The following is a 19,830-nucleotide window of genomic DNA, read 5'->3' on the forward strand; positions in this document are numbered from 1 at the left end:
GTTACTTTGTGTTATTTTCTATCACTTCAAGAGAGAAAGTTGAAAGTGAGAGAAAGTGTTATTTTTAAAAACAGTAGTGTTACTTTTCCTCACTTAAAAAAAAAATCTTTTAGCTCCTTTTCTACAGAGAAAGTGGTAGGAGTGGGAAGCAGAACAGAAATACTGACTGAAAACAGGTATTTCACCACAAGCAAATGAAAAGCAGTGTTTCTTGCTTCTGCTGTTTTCAAAAAAAAAGTAATTAAAATCAAAGTAATGTAATTTAAAATACTTGAAATGAATGTCAGCAAACTAATTTTTATTTGCTATGTAGTTAAAAGGTTAAAGCTGGCCAATCTTAAACCACCATGTAAATGCTTCCCCTCTCAAAACGCCTTTCCCTCAGAGGCCTGAGCAGGACCCCCTCGCCGTCGCTCAGGTGCGGCTGCATCTGGAACCGCTGGCCTCTGCCCTATCGCCGCTGCAAGCGCCAGCTGGAGCGTACTCCAGCCAGGATGCCTCCCTGCCTCAAACAGAGTAGTTTTCCTAAGCAGCCCTGCAGCCTGGTCCTTGCAGAGACATGCAGGGCCTTGACTCATCGTGCTGTGGCCGGCGGCCATGGGATGCCGTACGTGCCCTGCTGGGGTGGGCAGCCCTTGCAGCGCATCCCTCCGCCGGCGCTGCTGCTCTGTGCTCTGCTGAGGGGCCGGGAAGGGGGAATTGTGCCCAGGAGACCCTGGGGGCAAAGTCTGCACTGCGTGGGGATGGGGCTGCTGCAGACATCGGAAATGAGGAGCACAGGATCACATCTGGGGGAGGGAAGCAGTGAGTGTGAGAGTGTGTCACACTGGGAATGCATCAGGTGAGGCCCAAAATGTGCAAAGCTTGCTGTAGTATTGGTGGCGTATTCCTCGCTTCACCATGCATCTCCGGCGCAGGCTGGCAAAGCTCCACCTCTAAGGTACGTTATGTCTCATTACCTCTCCTTATGAAAATCGACCTGCTTCAAGAAACTTCCAAGTTGGAAGTACCACTATATACACACTCTGCTGTCTTTAGACCGACATTTCCCTCAGTGAAGACAGACTATGTAGGAGCCTTCTGGACCACTTCACTTTCAGTAAAGTTCCTAAATGGTCTGAAGCAATGCACTGCGATTTGTACTACTTTTATGGCAGCGGTGACACCTGGCCTTGAACAAAGCACTGGCAGAGGATTTATGCATCACTGAAACCTCATTTAAAACTTTAAGATAGGACTTGAACAAAACCTGAATGTCACTGGATAATAAATGGCATGCACCACCAAAAAGTATGTTGTAGTTTTAGACTTCAAGCACTTTATTTAAAACTGCCTGTTTAGTTTAGAAAATGCCATATCCACAAGAAAAATACAGCTGTATATGTAAAGTTTGCCTGCATTCAGCTGTGGGATACCAGTTTGGTATTAAACTTGCTAAAAGAACAAAACTAAAACAAAACAAAAACCCAGATGGCAGTGGATATCAATCACTGTCTCTTTAAAAGAGCAAGACTTACTCCATAGTCCGCATGAATTTTGTTATTTCTTCTACAGAAGTGGTATAGCTATGTGATTTTGCTGCAGCTAGCAAGCTGATATCACTTTCAGACATTGAGAGTCACATGACACTGAGTCAGCTTTATACAGCACATCTCCACATTTCATCTCGCAGAGGATCTGGTGATATGCTCCATATTGCAGAATGTAAATGGGTTTTCAGATGATGATAAACAAAACTACTTTAGTGAGACTCTACCAGGGCAAGTTAGTGTGAATGCTGACCATGGAGCTGGGAATCTGCAGCCTCCTTAGAGACATATCCGTGAAGTTAAAGCACCTTTTCTTGTCTGACTTCCATCTCAGATGAAGCAGCATATGCTTGTGAATACCTGAGGGCAGAGGTCTGCATCCCTTGAAGAGTTGAGTGCAAGACCATTTTCTTCCAAAGGCAGCCTCTTGTCCTTAGGGGTCTAATGTGGGAAACATCTCCCACCACAACACAGTTTACTGTAACAGTTCACCTTCTATCATACCTTCTTCTAGCTGCATGTTCTTTTACAGCACGATACAAAATAGAGGACTACTTCAGCAGGCTATTATATCTAAGGCTAAGTATATCTGTACATTACCTGTATGCAAGGACTTTTTCCTTTGACACAGCTTATTCATTTCACCTTTTCAAATCCACAGGCATTTTTCCACAGTTATATATGTTTTCATTTTTTCTTAAAATAAAGTGCTACAAAGCACATATAATGCATTCTGTATACTGACATGCATTTCTTGGAGTAATGTATTTAACCTGCTGTGGTTGTGAAGCAAGTAAATGTTTTACCTTTATATCTCTATTTTGCAACCAGTTAGCAAATCGCCTTGGAGAGCCGCTTCCACACTCCAGAGACCAGATGCTTGCTGGTGACTGAAATAAATGCATATCCCAGAGCTATGTATTGCAGTGGGAGAATACTTTGAAAGTTGGCTTCCTCCAACCAGCGAGTCTTGAGGATATCTATAATTATAATACAGACTGCTGGGGGGAGGTGTCGTATAGGACATGGCCACAGGGGAGTGGACATTATTTCTAGGTAGGCATTGGCACCCATATTAATTTGGGCCCATCTGAACAACGTCATGGAAACTGCCAGGCTCAGCAAGAAAATGCAAAAGTCACAGTCATGCTCAGTAGAACATGAGTCTCCTAAAAGCAACGCTCTGTACCCGTGAATACCTTGCCAAGTCTAGGAAACCTGCTACTAGTTCTTTTGCATCTATGCAGTTGCATTTGTTCTATCAGCAGTGTCAGCTCTGGTGACGAATGAGCACCGTTGCTCTTTATCACTGTGTCATCACAGTTACCTGACATGGCTGTAAAAATGCTTGTCTACAGCCTATAAACTTCAGTGGAACAACAGCTCAGAAAAATAGTCTGGTTTGGATGCAGCATCCAAACACATCACATCGCATTAGCCAAGGCCTTGCTCTCCGTGGTGTGTTTATTTGGAGGAACTACTTGCATTAAAAACAGCAGGTGCTATTGGCAGATACAATGTTAGGGACAAACACCTACAGCAATGGTGTTTCAATCTGTGCATGCCTCTAAGCACTCTCTTGTAAGACAAGTAACTCAGTAGCGATAACAAATAACTTGGTAGGGATAGTCTGAAATGCGCTTTAGTTAGAATGGGCCCAGCGCCCCATAAAACAAGGTACACAGTCTAAGAAAACAGGTCTGCTGTATTAGTCTACCCAGGCAAGCACTTGTGTCTGAGAGCAGGCAGTGTTTTGGAGGAACAGGCAGGGAACCTGAAAGGTGGGTAATGGAAGGGGCTGCCCACAAAGGAAGCATCTTTGCAGTCAGGGGCCAGAGGTTATCTCATAAACCAGGTAATAAAAGTTTATATCCTTTCCTAGGTCACAGTGAGATTTCTCCCACCTTACTGTAGCCACATGAATAAGATGCTTAGTGTAAGCCAGTGCCTGGCTTCTGTCAGTGAAGTGAGAGGAACATCTCTGAGAGGCTGATTTATCTCAGACTGCTTTATCCCATTTTAGGGGAGGATAAAACACATTTAGGAGGTGATTGCATTTCTCTCTTGAGTGGGCCTCGGTATCAGAGAGCAGATGTCTAACTTCTAGATGGCAATCAAGAGGAATCCAGCCTTTGTTTTGGTAACTGTAGATGTTTTCTGAAACGGTTGGTCCCTGGGGTCACTCGGGCCCAGGCAGAAGCAGGTACCCAAACAGCTTTGCATTTCTGGAGCCCGAAGACCATGGGTTTCCGCAGCCCATCCAGAAGCACGGCTCTCCTGGGATGAGTCACAGGTCCACGGGCCTGCAACATGTGCAGAAGGCCTTTGTTGGAAGTTCGCTGTTAAGAGAACCACGTTTGAAAGAAAAAGAGTAACAATAATATTTAGATTGCCCCTTGCGGGGAGGGAGGAACAAAAAAAAGGAAAATATGGCTGCTTTTGGTAGTAGCCTCAAATTCTGCTGCAGTGCTACGGCGGGCAGCAGGAGACGGGGATGGCGGGGACGGCGGGGCTGCCCTCCCCCCGCGGGGGCGGCGGCAGCCGGGGTCCCCCCGGCCTCCCCGCCCGCCGGCGGCGGCTCGGGGGGCGGCGGGGCCGCCCGGGCGCCCCCGGCCGCGCTCCCCCGGGGGCCGCCGGCGCCCGGCGCCCTTCCTGCTTCCGGGGCAGCCGGGGGGGGTTGCGGTAGATGACATCAGCCGTGGATGCTGGAGCGGCGGCGGCGGCGCGGGGATGTGCCGGCTCCCCCCCTTCCTCCTCCTCCTCCTCCTCGCCCGGTCCCAGCCCCGCACCGTCTCCGTATAAAAGCGCCGCCGCCGGCCCGCCCGCCCTCACTCCCCGCCGCCGCCGCCCGCCGCCCGCCGCCGCCCCGCGGCCCTCCTGCCCTCAGCGCCCCGGAGCCGCAGCCGCGGCGGAGCGGGGCGCCGGGATGGCCGCCGTGGTGCTGGAGGTGGACCCGGAGCCCGGCTGCAGCCTGCCCGCGCCCGCCTGCCCCTCGCCCAGCCTCTCCCACCGCTTCCTCGACAGCAAGTTCTACCTGCTGGTGGTCGTCGGCGAGCTGGTCACCGAGGAGCACCTGCGCCGCGCCATCGCCAACATCGAGCGAGGTGCGGGCCGGGGGGGGGGCGCCGCCGCCCCGGGCAGCGCAGCGCAGCGCAGCGCAGCGCGGGGCCGCCACAGCCGCGGGCGGGGCGGGGCGGGGCGGCGGCCGGGCTCCGCGGGGCTGAGGGGGCACCGGCAGCGCTGTGACCTGCCCGTTTCTAGTGTGTGTTGTGCGTTTTGTTCCTTTCTAAAAACACTTGTTTTTATCGCTCTCCCCTCTGACAAGGGGCTTTGTGCCCCGGGAGCCGCCCCGCGCCGCGCACAAAGCTCCGCAGTCGGCTCCGCAGGTACCGCGCCCCGCGGCGCCGCCCCGCCCCGCCGGGAGCCAGGAGCCGGCCGAGCGCGCTGCCCGCCGCCGCCGCGGGGCCGGTGCCGGGGTCGGGGGGGGGGGGGGGGCTGCGGCGGGCGCGGTGCCGCAGCGGGAGCGGGAGCGGCCGTGCCCGCGGCGGCGGCGGCCCCGTCTGCCCGCGACGCGGCGGTGGGCGTGGCGCAGTCCGCACTGCGGTCCCTATGGCAGCCCCGCGCGGACAAAGGGCGCCGCCGCCGCCGCGCGCTCGGGCGGGGGCCGCCGCCTGCCCGCCGCTGCCCTGCGTCGCCTGCCTGCTGCCCGCCGCAGAGGCCAGCCGGCGGCGTTCGGGGCGCTTTGGCTGCCCGGGGCAGCGTGCCGCTGCGCCTGTTGTGCCCAGCTTCGGGCGACGAGACTTCTCCCTCCTCTGGAGAATTTCTCGGGGCGTGAGCCCACGCGCGCTCGGGCGAAAACAAGCGGCGAGACCGACGAGACCGGCGCCTGGGAGCTCGGACTCGTTGTTGTGCAGCTCCGGGCTGCCGCGACTCATTGTTGGTTTGTCCCGTCTTTAACACAACAATGCGAGCAGGTCTCGCAAGTGAAACGGCACAGCTTTATAAGTCCTTGATAAGATTTCTAATGAAAAAAAAAACCCGCAGTGTATGTACGGAGGAGAAGTAGAAAAGCCCTGATGCCGTAACAGTGGCATGATGCACAAAGAAAATGGTTGTTGGACCCTACAGTTTGTTAAACTCAATTGACACAAGGTTTTGTAGTGTATATTTTGTTCTGAGCTGATAAAAGCCAAGATATCAGAAAACTGCCGTTGTTAAAGAGGAGAAAGAGACCCTGAAACAGGGAGTTGGTAACAGCCTTGCCTTGTAGGTGTGGTTCGGCAGTCCAGCGAGCAGGACTTCGTTTGTCTCTTTCTATTGTTGTTTTCTCAACCGTCCTTGCTTTAGTTGGCTCTTTCTCTCGCTTCTTTTCCGTGACTTATTTCTGGTAAAGGGCTGCCTCATCACAGCTGAGCAGCTTCATCGTGACCTGTTCATCTTTATTGCTACCATTGTCTCCCACGGACAACGACTGAGGCAGATGCTTTGTCATTCAGAGCCCCTTCAGCGCTGCACTTTGCTAATTTTTACGTAGCTTTTGATCACGTCAAAATAGAATGGGCTGCATTTTAGTTAAATTATTAAAATATATAGCAAATGGATAAAACTTCTGCCCTCAAGACATCTGCTGTGATCCTTCCTCTGAAGAAATGCTCCTCACTCTCTTCTTGAAGCTTCCATTGTACAGTCCCTACTGCATAGCTCTGCTGCTGCTACCTCCACTCACAAAGCATAACACCACTTGCTGTGTTAGGTATTCAGAGGGAATGATCTGGCCTGTTTATTCATCATTTTGGATTAGAAGTCACCTCACTGCTCCTTGTGTCAGATGATCTCACTGGGATTTTGCCTGCTAGGAAGAAAAAACTTGATCAGATTTAGAGGTGCATTGTTCTGGATGAGTACATTGGGAGTCTGAAGCTGTATATGTGCGAGGCAAAGATGGGCTTGACTAATCTTTTTCTCTTTGGAAAGCATGCTGCAGTCTGGAAAAACTGGCTTCTTTCAACCATTATTCTCGACAGGGTCTTAAATGCGTTTAGGGTTCTTGATAACTTTGCCTCAGTGTCTTCTCTGGTGTGTCTCCTGAGCATCATCACTGAAAATTGTGGATTCATGCGCTGAACTGCAGACCAGCGTGTCACAGAAAACAACATCTGCTGATAACACATCAGTGGCGTGATGCTACGCAACTTGGCGGAGTGCAGAGTCATTTCTTAAAGCATCACGAAGAGGGAATGGCTTGGCAAGCTGCTTTTTCAATAATTAAATTTGTTTGAGAAGCCATTTCACTAATGGGGCAATCCTCTACCCTACTGTCTGCCAAAAAATGAGGGGAGAGTGAAGAGAAAGCTTCAAGATCTTTCCACTGGTTTAGCAGATGCTACTGGGTGTGCCCTGTCTGCTGTCTAGTCCTGTGTCTAGCAGCATTGCACTCCTAAGGCTGCAGGAAGAAATAGCTCCAGTTCAGTCATATCTCCTCTAGTTACTTCCATGCTGCTGAAGATGTACATCATTGGATTGACCTTGGATTTTCAGTTCCAGATTTACCTTCATTCTATCCAAACCTGACTGAATTATTTACATAACTTTTACATCCAGAATGCTGAATCATGCAGCTGCAGATCTGGGATGTTTTATCCAAACCCCAACTTGAGCTTCTAGGACTACTATGTGCATGGCATGTCAAGGCCTCCCCTCCCCCCCCCCCACCCCCCGCCCCTTCCTTCTTCTTTCTCCCTCTTTCTCTTCTCCTTCGAGTCCTGTATTTTGGATATCAACTGGATATCAGCAGTCTGACTATGCTTAATCATGATCTTATCCCTGCCACAAATTTGATTCACAACGAAAGCAGCCTATGGGTGGTGGATCAGACCCAGTCGTTAGCAACATTGCTGAATTATAGTCCACATGGCTTAGCTGGCCTCCAGAAAGCTTTTTTCTCGCCCACATGAGCTTGCTGTCAGAGACCAGTGAACTATTATTTTCTAGCTTCCTGAAGTTCAGCACTCATTTATTCAATGTACTTCAGCTTCATGATCAGTATCAGTTTGCAAGTCCTGGCTTTCATATGTGCTCTACATGTGTGATACTACATTATCTTTACTTTCTTACTCTCAAATATTCCAGCACCTGGAAAACATTAAAGCCTGCTGAGCTGTGTTTGTCTGCCAAAACTACGCCCCAAAAATGCACCATATGGCCAAGAGATTTTTGAGAAACGAAAATAAGGAGACTTGCAGAAGAGACTTGCTGCTTATGCCTCTGAACAATGATGCATAAGTCAGGAAGTGGAGGTGGCTGATTATAGTTCAGTGTTTTTTTCCTTTAGCAGTTATGAAACATACTGGCAATACCATATTTTCAAATTAATTTAGAGTTTAAAATTTCAACTACTTAATAGTTGATAGCATATCCCAGTGAGAAGCATGTTCACACCATGACTGGAAAACTGTCAAGGAAAAGCACTGGATGAATCCTCTTTAAAGAGGTTTTAGGCTCTTGAAATGCAGATCTTCATAGCTGCATGGAGAAACTGCTGAGATCTGCAGTGGGAGAGCAGCAGTGCAGGACAGGTCTTTCTGTTCTTCACCTTCTTCCCCTCATCACCTTCAACCCTAGAGCATGGCTTCTCCCACACGAAGCCTCACACTTCTGCTTTCTTGAAAAACAATAAAGATGGGAAGGTAGCACTGAAACTATAGTGAGCAGCTCCAAATCCTGACAGTTACTAGCAAAGAGTTAGCACGAGTCTTGTGGAAAGGGTCAGGCCACGCACCTCTTCAGCCTTCTCCTCTCTCCCAAATCTACCAAACCCCAAAGTGATTTAACTCAACAATGTCAGACATGTGGGAAGGGGCTCATAGAAGCTTCCTCACCTGCAGTCCCTTCTGCATGTGCCAGCTGATTTGTAGATACCTGCTGACATTCCCTCCAGGAAAAAATGAGCATCGCTGACATTGGTGTTCAAAATGGCAGCAGTGCCTGGACTTACCTGTACTGCAGCTGCCTGCTCATTATTTTTCAAAGCTAATCAAGAAAATTATAGAAAAAAATCTTAAAACATGTTTGACTATTTTTATTTTTTTTAGTCATCAAATTCTTATGTTAGGAAACTAACTTTATTTTTTTTCCCCACCATGAATTTTTTCCCAGTCAGAATTTACTCCTTAAAAATCATACAGCCTATGATCATATACGTGTCAAGTGTCTCACTTTCTAAACAGCTGGGAGGAAAAACTGTAAGGAGTAGCATTGTGAAGTTTATTTTTATTTAAGAGAAGAAAGATCAAACATAGCACTTCTAAATCTCAAAGAAAATAGAATTTTGATACTTCATAAATAAAAGATCACTTAAATTTTAATTTAAAATATGAGATGCTTCAAAGCTTTTGAATGAAGAAGTCAGCAATTTAATATTTTGTTTAAATATTAATTTGCAACATGCTAGATGATGCTGACTTTTTTTTATTTCTCAGGAGGACAAATACAATTGTCTTGCAATATGGCTAAAGTATCCAAGTTACTTTTTTTTTTTTCCTCTCCAGTTTTATAGATATGGATCAGTAAATCAGTGTGTTGCTATTTTAAAGTCAATTTAGGGACATCAACAACTTCTTATAATGTGGCTACTAGGATGTGGAACGAGCAGTCCTAAAGGAGGTGCTCAACTACCTTTTGTAAAAACTGGATTCCTCTTGCTTTTTGCTGATCCCTGTCCAAAGTGCTTTTTCTGAGCACTTACAACTTTGGGAGAAAAAAAATAGCCGTGGCCTACCTTGAAAGGAGGAGAGGCTGGTTTTGGAATTTAGAAACATGTAAATAACATGAATGTAAATCCAGAAGTACTCAGTGAAAACTTCCAGTGCTCATATATGAAGCTAGATGTGTTTTGTATTTTGAATTTTAGGAATCCGATCATGGGACACAAACTTGATTGAATGCAACTTGGATCAAGAACTGAAACTTTTTGTGTCTCGCCATTCAGCTCGATTTTCTCCTGAAGTTCGAGGTGAGTTTTCTTTAGTTTTTAGAAATGTTTGTCAAAGTTTTGTCTTTGGTTTTTGTTGTTGTTGTTCTTTTAAGAATAAAATAAATAAATACGCAGAGATATTGCATGGCCCATTTTCATCTGTAACTTGTTACAATGAATACATCTTGCTTTAAAATTATCTTTTGTTTTAACTTTCTGACAAAAGGAAATGTCTGAACTTTTTAAAAATAATCAGACTTTTAGTTTAGCTTCATGTATATCGCTATGATTACTTTGGCAGTAGATGTTAGCATTAGGGCCCCACTGAGGTTAAGTGAAACTTGCTTTCTGACTGAACGGCTTGTTTGTGTAATAACAGTCTAATAGTACTGGAGACTGAAGCTGTTCCTTATTGTGGTATGTACAGTGCATGCAATATTCCTTCATTCTCATCTTGCTAGACATCCTCTAAGAGGTAAGAGTGACTCGTCCTCCATGCCCCAGACTGATGGCAATGTGTCTTGTCCTGCCACTATAGAAATGGTCGTTGAGGTGGAAATGTGCCACTTGGGACCAGCCTTACCAGCTCATGGCCAAGGGTCACTTGAAAACTATCAGACAGTGACCTGTGGGTCAGGAACTGAAGTGGTAAAGAAGGTGATAACTAATTAGCCCTTTAATAACTCCCTGCCGTGTTCATTTCTCAGTTAAGGGGTAATGGTGGGGAACCCTAAGCATGCATTTGTGAAATTCAGCCATTTCGTTGCAGGCTTTCTTCAGCAGATTAACTATCTTAGTCTATCTACTTCGGGCAAAATTCCATCCCATATCCTTTGGATGAATAGGCTCTTCAGCCCCTCAAAATGCACAGATATTTGAAGGTCTACAAGGACCCTGAAGGAATCCAGTAGAAATTTCGTGCCTCTGTGCTAGCCCAAAGCCCCTTGCCATCTTTATCCATGGGAGTCCCAAAGAGCAGAGGGTTGTTGTCTCAAAATCAGTTGGGCAATTATGATTTTCCAGAGGGGTGTGGGAGAAGAGGTTGCTGTCCTCTGGGAGCTCAGGCCATCCTGTATCTATTTGGAGGGTCTTTCTGCCCCTCTGGATGACAGAGGGAAGCAGGAAATGGAGTCCCTCCCTGTACTGCCTTGATACATGGATCAGGAAGATTTGTATCAGCAGGTGGATGTGGGTCTGGCCTTCCAATTTAACTAAACAATGAGTCATTCCTCCTTTGCTGAAAGGGCCCTTTTCCCCCTGGAAGGTAGCTCCGTAGTGTTGGTAGAGCCAGAACTGGTATTGCTGCTGTCATGTGAATATGGCCGAAGCCCCATGTTTTTCCTCGGATGACTCTGAACTTTTCTCTTCCTTAGTATGAAAAGCTGAGGGGTGTGTGGTCTACTGTGAACACAAGACATTTCCTTGGCTTTTATGAGGAAATTATAACTTTCCAGGCCTCATGAGACTGTCTTCTCCTCTGCTCCCTTCCCCCCCCCCAAGCCTGCTATCCTATTAGAGGATTCATACCACTAAAAAAATAATTTTGTGAAGTGTAAAATTTGGTTTTGTTCTGGTTTCATGGGACTCAAATATTTGGAAAGTCATTATGCAAATACTGAATGAGCATGTGTGAAATTAATCTTGGCTTTCAGATAAAAAACATGTAGCCTTCTTGAAGTAGTATAGGTTGCTTTCACTGGTGAATCGTTGTGGATATGTGCACATTGACTAATCTAACCTAGTATTGACTAATATTATAAATTCTGGCCTTAGAAACATCACTTAAATATGGTGAAGAGGGCCATGAAATGTTGTATCATAATACTACATTGTATTTCTAGAGCTGATGAGTATACACTGTTGATAAGATCCTGATGTCTTCCTAGCATGATGTTGACCTGGTGGTCCTGAATAATGTACCAAAATGTCTTGTGCAAATAATTCTTCCTCTTGCAGCATAAGTTACAGTAGACTCTATCTCTATGGATATGGAGAGAGATGGCATAAACATTGCCAGATTTAGGGGGAAAAAAACAGACCTTTATAATTTTTCCCTTGATTTGAAAAACAGCAGAACCAATACAAGAATACTCAGTCTGAACGCTTAGGGCCAAGGCATGTAGTTCCTGCATTACATGGAAGTAAGCTCAAACCTGACATACATATTTTTCAGCTTGGTTTAAATGTCACAAGGCAAATTCAACTTTTTAGTGACATTAGTTGTCCCTTTTTACAGTGGGAGTATTCTGATAAAGATAAATTTTGCTAGTTTCACTGAAGGCGTATAATGGACCTCACTTCTAACATGCATATGTTTTACTTTAAAACTTCAGTGAAAAAGATTGTGTGCTTCCTTAGCAAAAATGCGTTCAATGGTTTTTTTGCTGTCCTGTTTAGATGTTACCTCTTGATAGCATTGCATGGATTAAAATAAATTGTCTGCTTTCATATATTAAATAGTATAAGATTATGCACTTTTCTTTTTCAATAGAAAGATTATAGAATCCTCTAGGAATTTTTTGCTAGGAATTGTATTTTTAGCTGTTTTTTTTCTTATTTGTCTAGACTTGCCTGTTTAGTCTGTCATTGTGTTGAATTACAGCTTAATTGCATGTGACTGGAATTCATCAACATCTCTATGACAAGCAGTAATGAATGTGTTTTTCAGCGCTGCTCAATCTTTAAACAATAAGCTGCCAAAATCTATGTTGAAAGAGCATTTAGGGAGTCTTAAACCTGGAAAAAGAAGCATCCAGGAATAAAGCTAGCCCTCTTGACCATTTTTTTTCTCTGATTGTGCAGAAGCCTACTGGCGTCAGACTCTCACTGCGCAGATTAGAGCGCAATGTTTTAGTGTCTGTTGTTCTTTGATGTTGCAACTGCATGAGACTCCTTTGTCTTCTGCACGGTCTCATAGGAAGGAGGCTTTTTTGTAGCCATATGCTAAAATTTCAGAATATTTGATTTGTTGTAATACTCGAGTGTTGAATTTTGGTGAATGTTTAACCTGCAAAGCTGGCTATGTTCATTCTAAAGTGGGATGGTTATGAGCCCATATTCTCTTATGGCCCCACACTTGGAAATCCTGTGGAATTTGGGTAACTAGGTGACTCCTCGTGCAAAGGGAAGTATTCCTCCAAGGTGGTAGGGTAGCCTGTGGTATATGAGATGGGCTGTGATTAAACAACCTTTATTTGCAATCTTTTGAGACTAAACCCTTTGTGTGACTCCATCATAGGGACAATTAACTCTTGGGGAAGGGCAGAGTCACTTAGGGTGTCTGCGCAGCTCCTAGCATAGTGAGGGCTGACCACTGACGAAGCCTGTCTGGTCATGATGTTTAATCACAAGTGTAGCGCCAGTTTAGTAGATGTCTGTGCGCTTCTTGGAGCAGCTCAAGGATATGCACAGCAGCAGTGTGAAGGGCATGACTCTTTCTCGAAAAGGAAGCTTGGGGAAACAGGGCCGACCCTGTCCCTACATGACATGCCTGTACTGTACCAGGAGAGGCACAGGAGCAAATGAGTCCATTGAAGCACTCGTGTGTTTTTTCACTTGAGGATTTTTGAGGTCTAATCCTTCTGCATTTGCCGTGAATAGCAATATACATATTGGTGTTGGAGCATGTCTAGATCCCAATACACTATGCTCTTATGAAGGCAATGGATTGTCTTGGCAGTATTTTTGCATCTTATATTCAGCTCTTGGACAATTTATGGATAACTTATCATTCCCTGAAAGATGGGATTCAGAATGGAAATGATAGCAGATCTTTTCTGATACCTTGTAAAGTAGCTGAGTTAGCAGACTCCTCGGTAATATCCAGTCTTGCAGGGATGTTGCTGTCAGGTGCTGGTGAAAAATGAATAGCAGAGCTTATTAGCTGGTTGCCAAGGCAACAGGCAGTGTGACTTAAAATGGGCACTCCAGCGCTCGCCTCTTTGTTTTCTCTGTCATGGACTGATGATAACTTCCATTTTATGTTAAAGCTAACTTCACAAGGACAGAAAAAAAAAAGTCAAACAAGGAGTTGTAAAACATACATGCTGGAAAGGGGCTGTGTAGCTGGTAATGAGGCAAAGCAAGGGCAAAGTCTTGGAAAGGGCTCTGAAACTGCAGCTGTTCCTACCAGTCCTTTTTCGATTAAACTCTCAGCTGCAAAAAGCTGAATATCCTACTTCACAAAAGACAGAGTAAATGGATTTGGGGGGGAACCACTAAGGGTCCCTCTGCAAGGTGTCCACACCTGCCGTTTTGTCCCCTGCTTCCACCTGGGGACACTTAACTGTTGCATTGGTGTGTGTTCAAGTCCTTGTCTAGATAAAGACTGTTTTATTGAAATTGCTGCTCAGTAGCTGGTCACCCCTATGGACTTTCTTGGTCTCTGAGCAGAAGCACTGCTGAAGCTGTGCACTGTGGCTGCTTTGTACTTTGCTGTTCCGAAGGAAACTTATCTGCAGGAGACACGTTTCCTAACTGAACAGCCCTGGAAGGTCTCACCACCTTGCCTGCGAGTCTGCAGTTAGTGACTGTTGGCTTAAGGGATTTCTTCCTCATCTGCACCCATAACTTTACTTTTGCCAGCCTGCCTACGGCCAGAGAGCAACTTGCCAATGTGCAAGATGGTTTTTGCGTCCCCTCGGCAGCCACCTGAGTGGGCGGCGAGGACGGCCTGGCCCATGGCCTTTCCAGGGAAGGCCGTTGTTCTCTCAAAGAATTGTCATAACTGCAAAAAGCTTTATTGCTTTCAATTTGAAAATTGCCGTTTTAAAAATTACAGGTAAGGATTATTGGTATCCTGTGGAGAATTTTCTGATTTGTGGATTTTGGTCATCGATACCTGCAACTCTGTAGTTGGCCAAAATGGTACTGTCTCATTGCCTTTGTCAGCAGGTCTGCTCCCAGTTAATATCATGCCTGGTGTCTTGTAATGTGAGCTCATGGAGCAATGGATAAAATCCTACAGGATTTAGTGCTGTCTTACTGAAAACTACAATTAATCAAAATTCTTCAAGTAAGATAACATAGGTACTTTGGCAAAACCTGTAATTTAAAATGAAAAACAAAAAAGAGCTAAGAAGCCAAGGCCAGATTTGCGTTTTGCTCACGCCCACCTAAAGCTGAGTAACCCAGATCAGTCTGGCTCCTCACAGTCTGGTCTGCTGTGAGGTCTCTCTAGGATCCTGCATAGTCCTACGGGGGGGGGGGGGAAAAAGAGGTGAGCCCAGTAGCTGAGCACTGTCCGTTAGCGCTTAAGAATTAATTCAGCTTACAAACTCAAGTAGTCTGGTATGCACATTCAGGGGCAACCTATAAATACGATTCGCCAACTATTGGAGACTGGTAGCTAGAATAGCTATGAAGTGGAGTCATTTCAGCTTGTTATATATTTGGAGAGGTTAATTTTAGTTGGCTACCAGACTTGTTTTGCATTCTTAAAGTATTTGTGTCTTGGAAGAAGGCAAATGGAGGCAGAGTGGAACCCGAACAGTGCTGAGCTGCCCCGGGCTGCGCTGGGCGTCCCTGGGGTGCTGGCGGGAGCCAAGGTGGTGGATGTGGGTGCAAGCGGGAGGGCACCCTTGGCCGGCTCGTACCTCACCCCTGTTGTGTGCAAGGTGTTGGTGGGTCAGGAGAGGGTTACTGCACAGCAGCCGCTAGGTCTAGGTACAGGAATTGTCAAAAATCTTCCTTTTTTAGTAGTAATCAAAATTCCAGAGATGTGCTAATAAGTGATTAAAATTATCTTTTTCAGTGAATAAATTGTTGCACTTATGTGACAATCATTCTGACACTGACTTCCGCTCCTGTTTTTTCAGGGATCATCTCAAAGAAAATTAGCATGAATTTACATTACTGCTAAAATACCAGTGCATGGTGATGCTAAGCTGTTAATGTGAATCAGCAAAATTACTGAGAGGTTATTTTTAATGCCTTGTATCACAAGTACGAGTTTGGCCGTGTTAGAACAGCTCATATTTTATTGGAAGAAGTTTTTGACCTATGCGAGAAGGGTAACAGAGGCATAGAATTAAATTAGGAGTGAATAATGACAGGATTTTAACTCCATTAGGAAATTTGAATCCCCATTCCTCTTTGTTAGGCATACCTAATGATATATTCACAGGAGTTATTTTGTTAAGGGTTATTTAGAAATACTTGCAGTGTTATACTTCTTAATTTAGCCCTTTTGAGACTCCTCAATTTTTATTTGCCAACATTTTGTCTTTGGATATCTGAAACTGAAGACTTGAACAATATTTTATTTTTGACCCTTGCCCAGTGTCATTCGCGGGTGGCCCACCTCTCATCTATTCCTCCATGGATTTATAGTAAGTGTGTAACCAGAACATCATTGCCACTTTTTCATCTAGTTCGTGGTTGTCATTGGCAGCATTTCTCTCAAATGTCAGGGTTTTTTTAAATTTTTGCTACGACTTACACTTTTTAGCTACATGTTTAGTTGTCCATTACTTTCGGGTACAGTTCGTCAGTCACTTGAGAGATGTTAAATGTTTCTAATTGGGCTTTATCATGAGAAAAGATTTGATGCAAGGGCCACTGAAATAAACGGATTGCACTTTGGATAAGGTGTTTAAAATTAGAGGAAATATTTTCCAGTGTTTTAAAGGTAGAACAAGGACCAAAATCTGTGCTGTTAAAAGGGAGAAAAAGAAGATCAACGTCTACTTCTTGCCGAATGGAAATGGTACTTTATTTGCAGCGAGCAGCCTTCTATTGTGATGAGAACGAACCTGACCTTCCCTGGGAGCAGGGGTAGGCGCTCCTTGCCTGTTAACTGAGTGGAAAGGGTAGCACATCTTGTATTCCCTGTTGCCATATGTAGCATGAGAGGTGCAGCTGTGACTGCTGCCATCAGCCTCGCAACAGCACAAAGAGCTGTCCTGTGTTTTGTAGGGGCAAGCGCAGAAAGGGCCGCAGGAGATGCATTAAAGTGCAGGCCACAGGTCCAGGGTCTCCTGTCTGGACGCTGCTGGGAATATCCCTTTGTATGTTGCAGTCCGTATGAATAGGTAAGGAAGATGTGCGCTGTTAGTCAGTAGTAGTCACAAACAGAAAGCTGAATAGTTCTGTAAGAGACCCGTGCTTTTGTGTCACACCCCCACGTGGTCCCACCAGAAAGGCAGGAGTATTGGCACATTTGGCTACGTGGCTTGTCCTCTTTGGTTGCAATCTCTTCCTAGAGTCAAGAGGCAAAACCGGCACTCCTGATGTCTTTGGTTCAAACGCTGGTGGCTTGTGGTTGGTGTGCAGCACAGACTCAAAGACAGGAGGGCATGACTTTTCTGGTTCCTGCCTCTCTTATTGGTTGGAATTAGTCTGTTTATGGTTAAAAGTTGCTGATACAAGTCAATTAAGTAAAAAATGATGATTGTATAAACAGAATGTGATAATTAAGCATTCTGTTAAGAAATTTGTGTGAAATTCAGTGAGTAATTTGATGCTGCAGCTTTACATAATTCAGTATTTCAGAGCTTCCCTATAATGGTGAGATGTGTCACTCTGACCGTGTTTCTTGCATACCTGTATGTGGGAGATTCAGCCCACCAGGACTCTGCAAAGCTGAAGGTTTTTATTAAAAAAGAAAAAAACTTCCAAGTAGGCAAGCAGTATTCTTAGTGATATAACTGCAGGCTGTGTAATCTGAGTGACTTTAATGAGCTATGGAGACTTTCACCTGGAAGTCAACTCCCCCTGCCCAAGCTGGGTAGCCTTCATAAGCTGTTCCAATTTTATGGCAGTTTTGTAGCTCTTGTGGAGAAAAGTCCAATCCCAGCTTCAGCTCCCATGCCCTGAGTCACAAATAGGCTTTACTGAGCCTTGTAAGCTCTTTTGGACAGGGATGTCTGTTAATCCGAGTGTTTGTATTTATTAACAAGAGCAGGACTCCAGCCCAGGATGAGCCCGTTAGAAAGACCTTTGGGAAGGACTGAAGTTGTGTGCCTCACTTTAAGTGTGAGAAATTGGCATCATGGAAACTGTCCCATCCACACTGAGCAGATGAGATGGACTAAAAAAAATATAAAGCAGGGAAAAGGAGAAACCCTGTTTTAATCTATCTTGTTCATTGTGATTTTTGCTGGCGCTGTTGAATTTCTGAGAACTAATTATGGAATGAAGTCTGATAGTCCCCTAGAAAGAAATCCCTGCTAGAAGGGTCTTGCTTCTAATCCCGGGGTTTTGAAATACCCAGTGCACATCCTGGCATGGTGCATTATGGCCATCCAGCACACTTTCATGACATCAGACTGTCACAAAATTTTCTCCGTCTTGCACAGTTCTCAGGAACTGCACTGAGTTTGCACAGACTGAAAAAGTTAATTCAAAATTATTTCCTATATGAGCAGTACTTTAAATAGGTATAAAAGCCAATGTCTACGAGAGTATATCCAGATAGGATTTAATGCTTGTTGCAGCTACTAATTTACTGGCATTATTCATAATCATTTGTCAAGCTCTATTCATTTTTTTAAATTTATCATTACAAGCTGCAAAGCTCAGATTCTAGAAGTTCATTAGACTTAGAAGATTTAAATTTTTCAGTACTAATTAGGTTTTTGTGCTTTCGACACTCCTTAACAATTTCATAAGTTTTAATCTTCTGTCTGAATTTTTAATAACTGTGTTACAGAAGGCTGTTCTTTTTACATTTCAATCTACTACATATGTAAAAAGCTTGAAATGGTCTTTTGTTTGCTTTTATCTTGTTCTACGACATGAGTTGCTGGATCAAATGAAAAACAGTCTTTCCACAGGACATGTGGAAGACATGGAAGTCGCCAAAAAGAAGTCCAAATGGAGATGGTGTATTACTTATGTGACTCTTTAGAAGTAAGGAGGGATGCTTTGATCTCAGCACTGTCTCAATTGCATAAATGGTTTGGCTGCACCGATTGTATTCCTGAAGAGTCAGTCCCTAGCGGGAGTAGTTGCTCTGCACCTAACAACCCTCCATACCTATTAAACCCTGTAATTACAACAGGAATTACAATTGGTCTCCAGCTTTGGTGGGATAATGTCATTGCATGTCAAGTAGAGGATTATCATGTGGAAGGAGACCTTGCCGACATTTTCATTTTATGTTAAACAGGAGGCTCTGATTGTCTTAATGTGTTAGGAGGAGAGGAAGAGCTGTTGCCTTGTTTCAGTGCAGGGGGAAACCCATTTACTGGGCTGTGCTATCCACAGCGAGTGTGTCCTGTACAACCATGTAACAGTAATCACAGGAAAGACAAGATACAAAGCATTTTGCTAAGTCTGGATTTCCTTAAACAGTGTAGACTTGCTCTTCAACCTGTTGAGCAGTCTAGTGCAATCATGCATCATAGCTGTATTTGCCTCAAAAGGTGTACTTTTAACCTGTTGATTGTTTCATGGCTGGTGCGCTCCCTTCATGATTGAATTGGTGTAACTGAAAGCCGATTCCAGGCCAGGGAATCAGTTTCTTGCAGCAAATCTGGAAGAAACTTTCTAAAGAGATTTACTGTATTTTAGAGCTCTAGTCCCTCCCCATCCCCCAGTTTTGTGCTGCATGTTATCAATGTGCAGAGTTGATGCCTTTTTAACTTTCAGTCCATTCCTAAAGTGAGCCAGGCACAGCGCAGCACCAGCCTTCAGTCCCTGGGAGCAAAATGATCATGGCGGCAATGGGGCCTCTCAAAAGACCTTCAGGAGGGACGATCCTCCTGGTCACATCCGTATTTAGTGTGGCTGCAGCCCCGTGTTGGCAAGGCTCTACTGCCATGTTTCAGAGACAGCTTTGGTGTCTCTGCAAGGACAATAGCTGCGTGGACAAGGCACAGGCCAAAGATTTTATTCTGTGATGGTGTCATCCAAAAATATTTTCCTCCTTTTCCCAACCTGCTTTGTCAGTTCTTTCTTCAGCTTGCTTTTAAAATCAGTAAAGCAGAAGGGAACAGCATACAAAATGAGTGAAGCTCTGAGTTTTGTTATTGGCAGATGTTTTCAAGACCACAGAGAATCTTACATTCATCCTAGATGACACTTATTCCTGTTCCTTTTCCCTTTCCTGTTCTTCTTCTAGTCTTCCTATATGTCACAGTAAGTCAAGGTAAAATGTGAGTGGCAGCTTGCCTGTGCTGGGACTTCCAGGCTTGCTCCCTTTCTTGGAGCCACACCACAGCTACAAACAAAGGAAATTTTATTTTTTAAGAGATGAGCTCAGAAAAAGCTGTGGTTAGGATTCTCTCTGCTCACAAACGACACGTTGTAGTTCTTCCGCATTCTACTTCTGGCTTCCCTCTGCTATTAAATACATTAGAGGCTACTTCTGACACTTCCAGGTTTTTT

At 45.0% G+C, this 19,830-nt stretch overlaps 1 protein-coding gene and 1 long non-coding RNA gene across 2 annotated transcripts in view; one reads left to right on the top strand and one right to left on the bottom strand.

The window, feature by feature from the left end:
* Window positions 1-1,291: 1,291 nt before the first annotated feature.
* LOC135324897 (uncharacterized) lies at window positions 1,292-4,686 on the bottom strand. The gene is made up of 2 exons (XR_010386129.1): window positions 4,564-4,686; window positions 1,292-3,868 (listed from the first exon to the last, which is right to left on the bottom strand). It is a non-coding gene; the product is annotated as an uncharacterized LOC135324897 (long non-coding RNA).
* Window positions 4,240-19,830, top strand: part of LOC135324896 (microtubule-associated protein 1B-like) — a 73,796-nt gene continuing 58,205 nt past the window's right edge. The window contains exons 1-2 of the mRNA XM_064501950.1: window positions 4,240-4,633; window positions 9,439-9,540. Coding sequence (XP_064358020.1) covers window positions 4,456-4,633; window positions 9,439-9,540 — 280 coding nt within the window. The 5' untranslated portion in view covers window positions 4,240-4,455. The remainder of the gene's footprint in view (window positions 4,634-9,438; window positions 9,541-19,830) is intronic.

The sequence above is a fragment of the Dromaius novaehollandiae genome, chromosome Z (genome assembly GCF_036370855.1).
Source record: "Dromaius novaehollandiae isolate bDroNov1 chromosome Z, bDroNov1.hap1, whole genome shotgun sequence".
Classification (NCBI taxonomy): Eukaryota; Metazoa; Chordata; class Aves; order Casuariiformes; family Dromaiidae; genus Dromaius; species Dromaius novaehollandiae.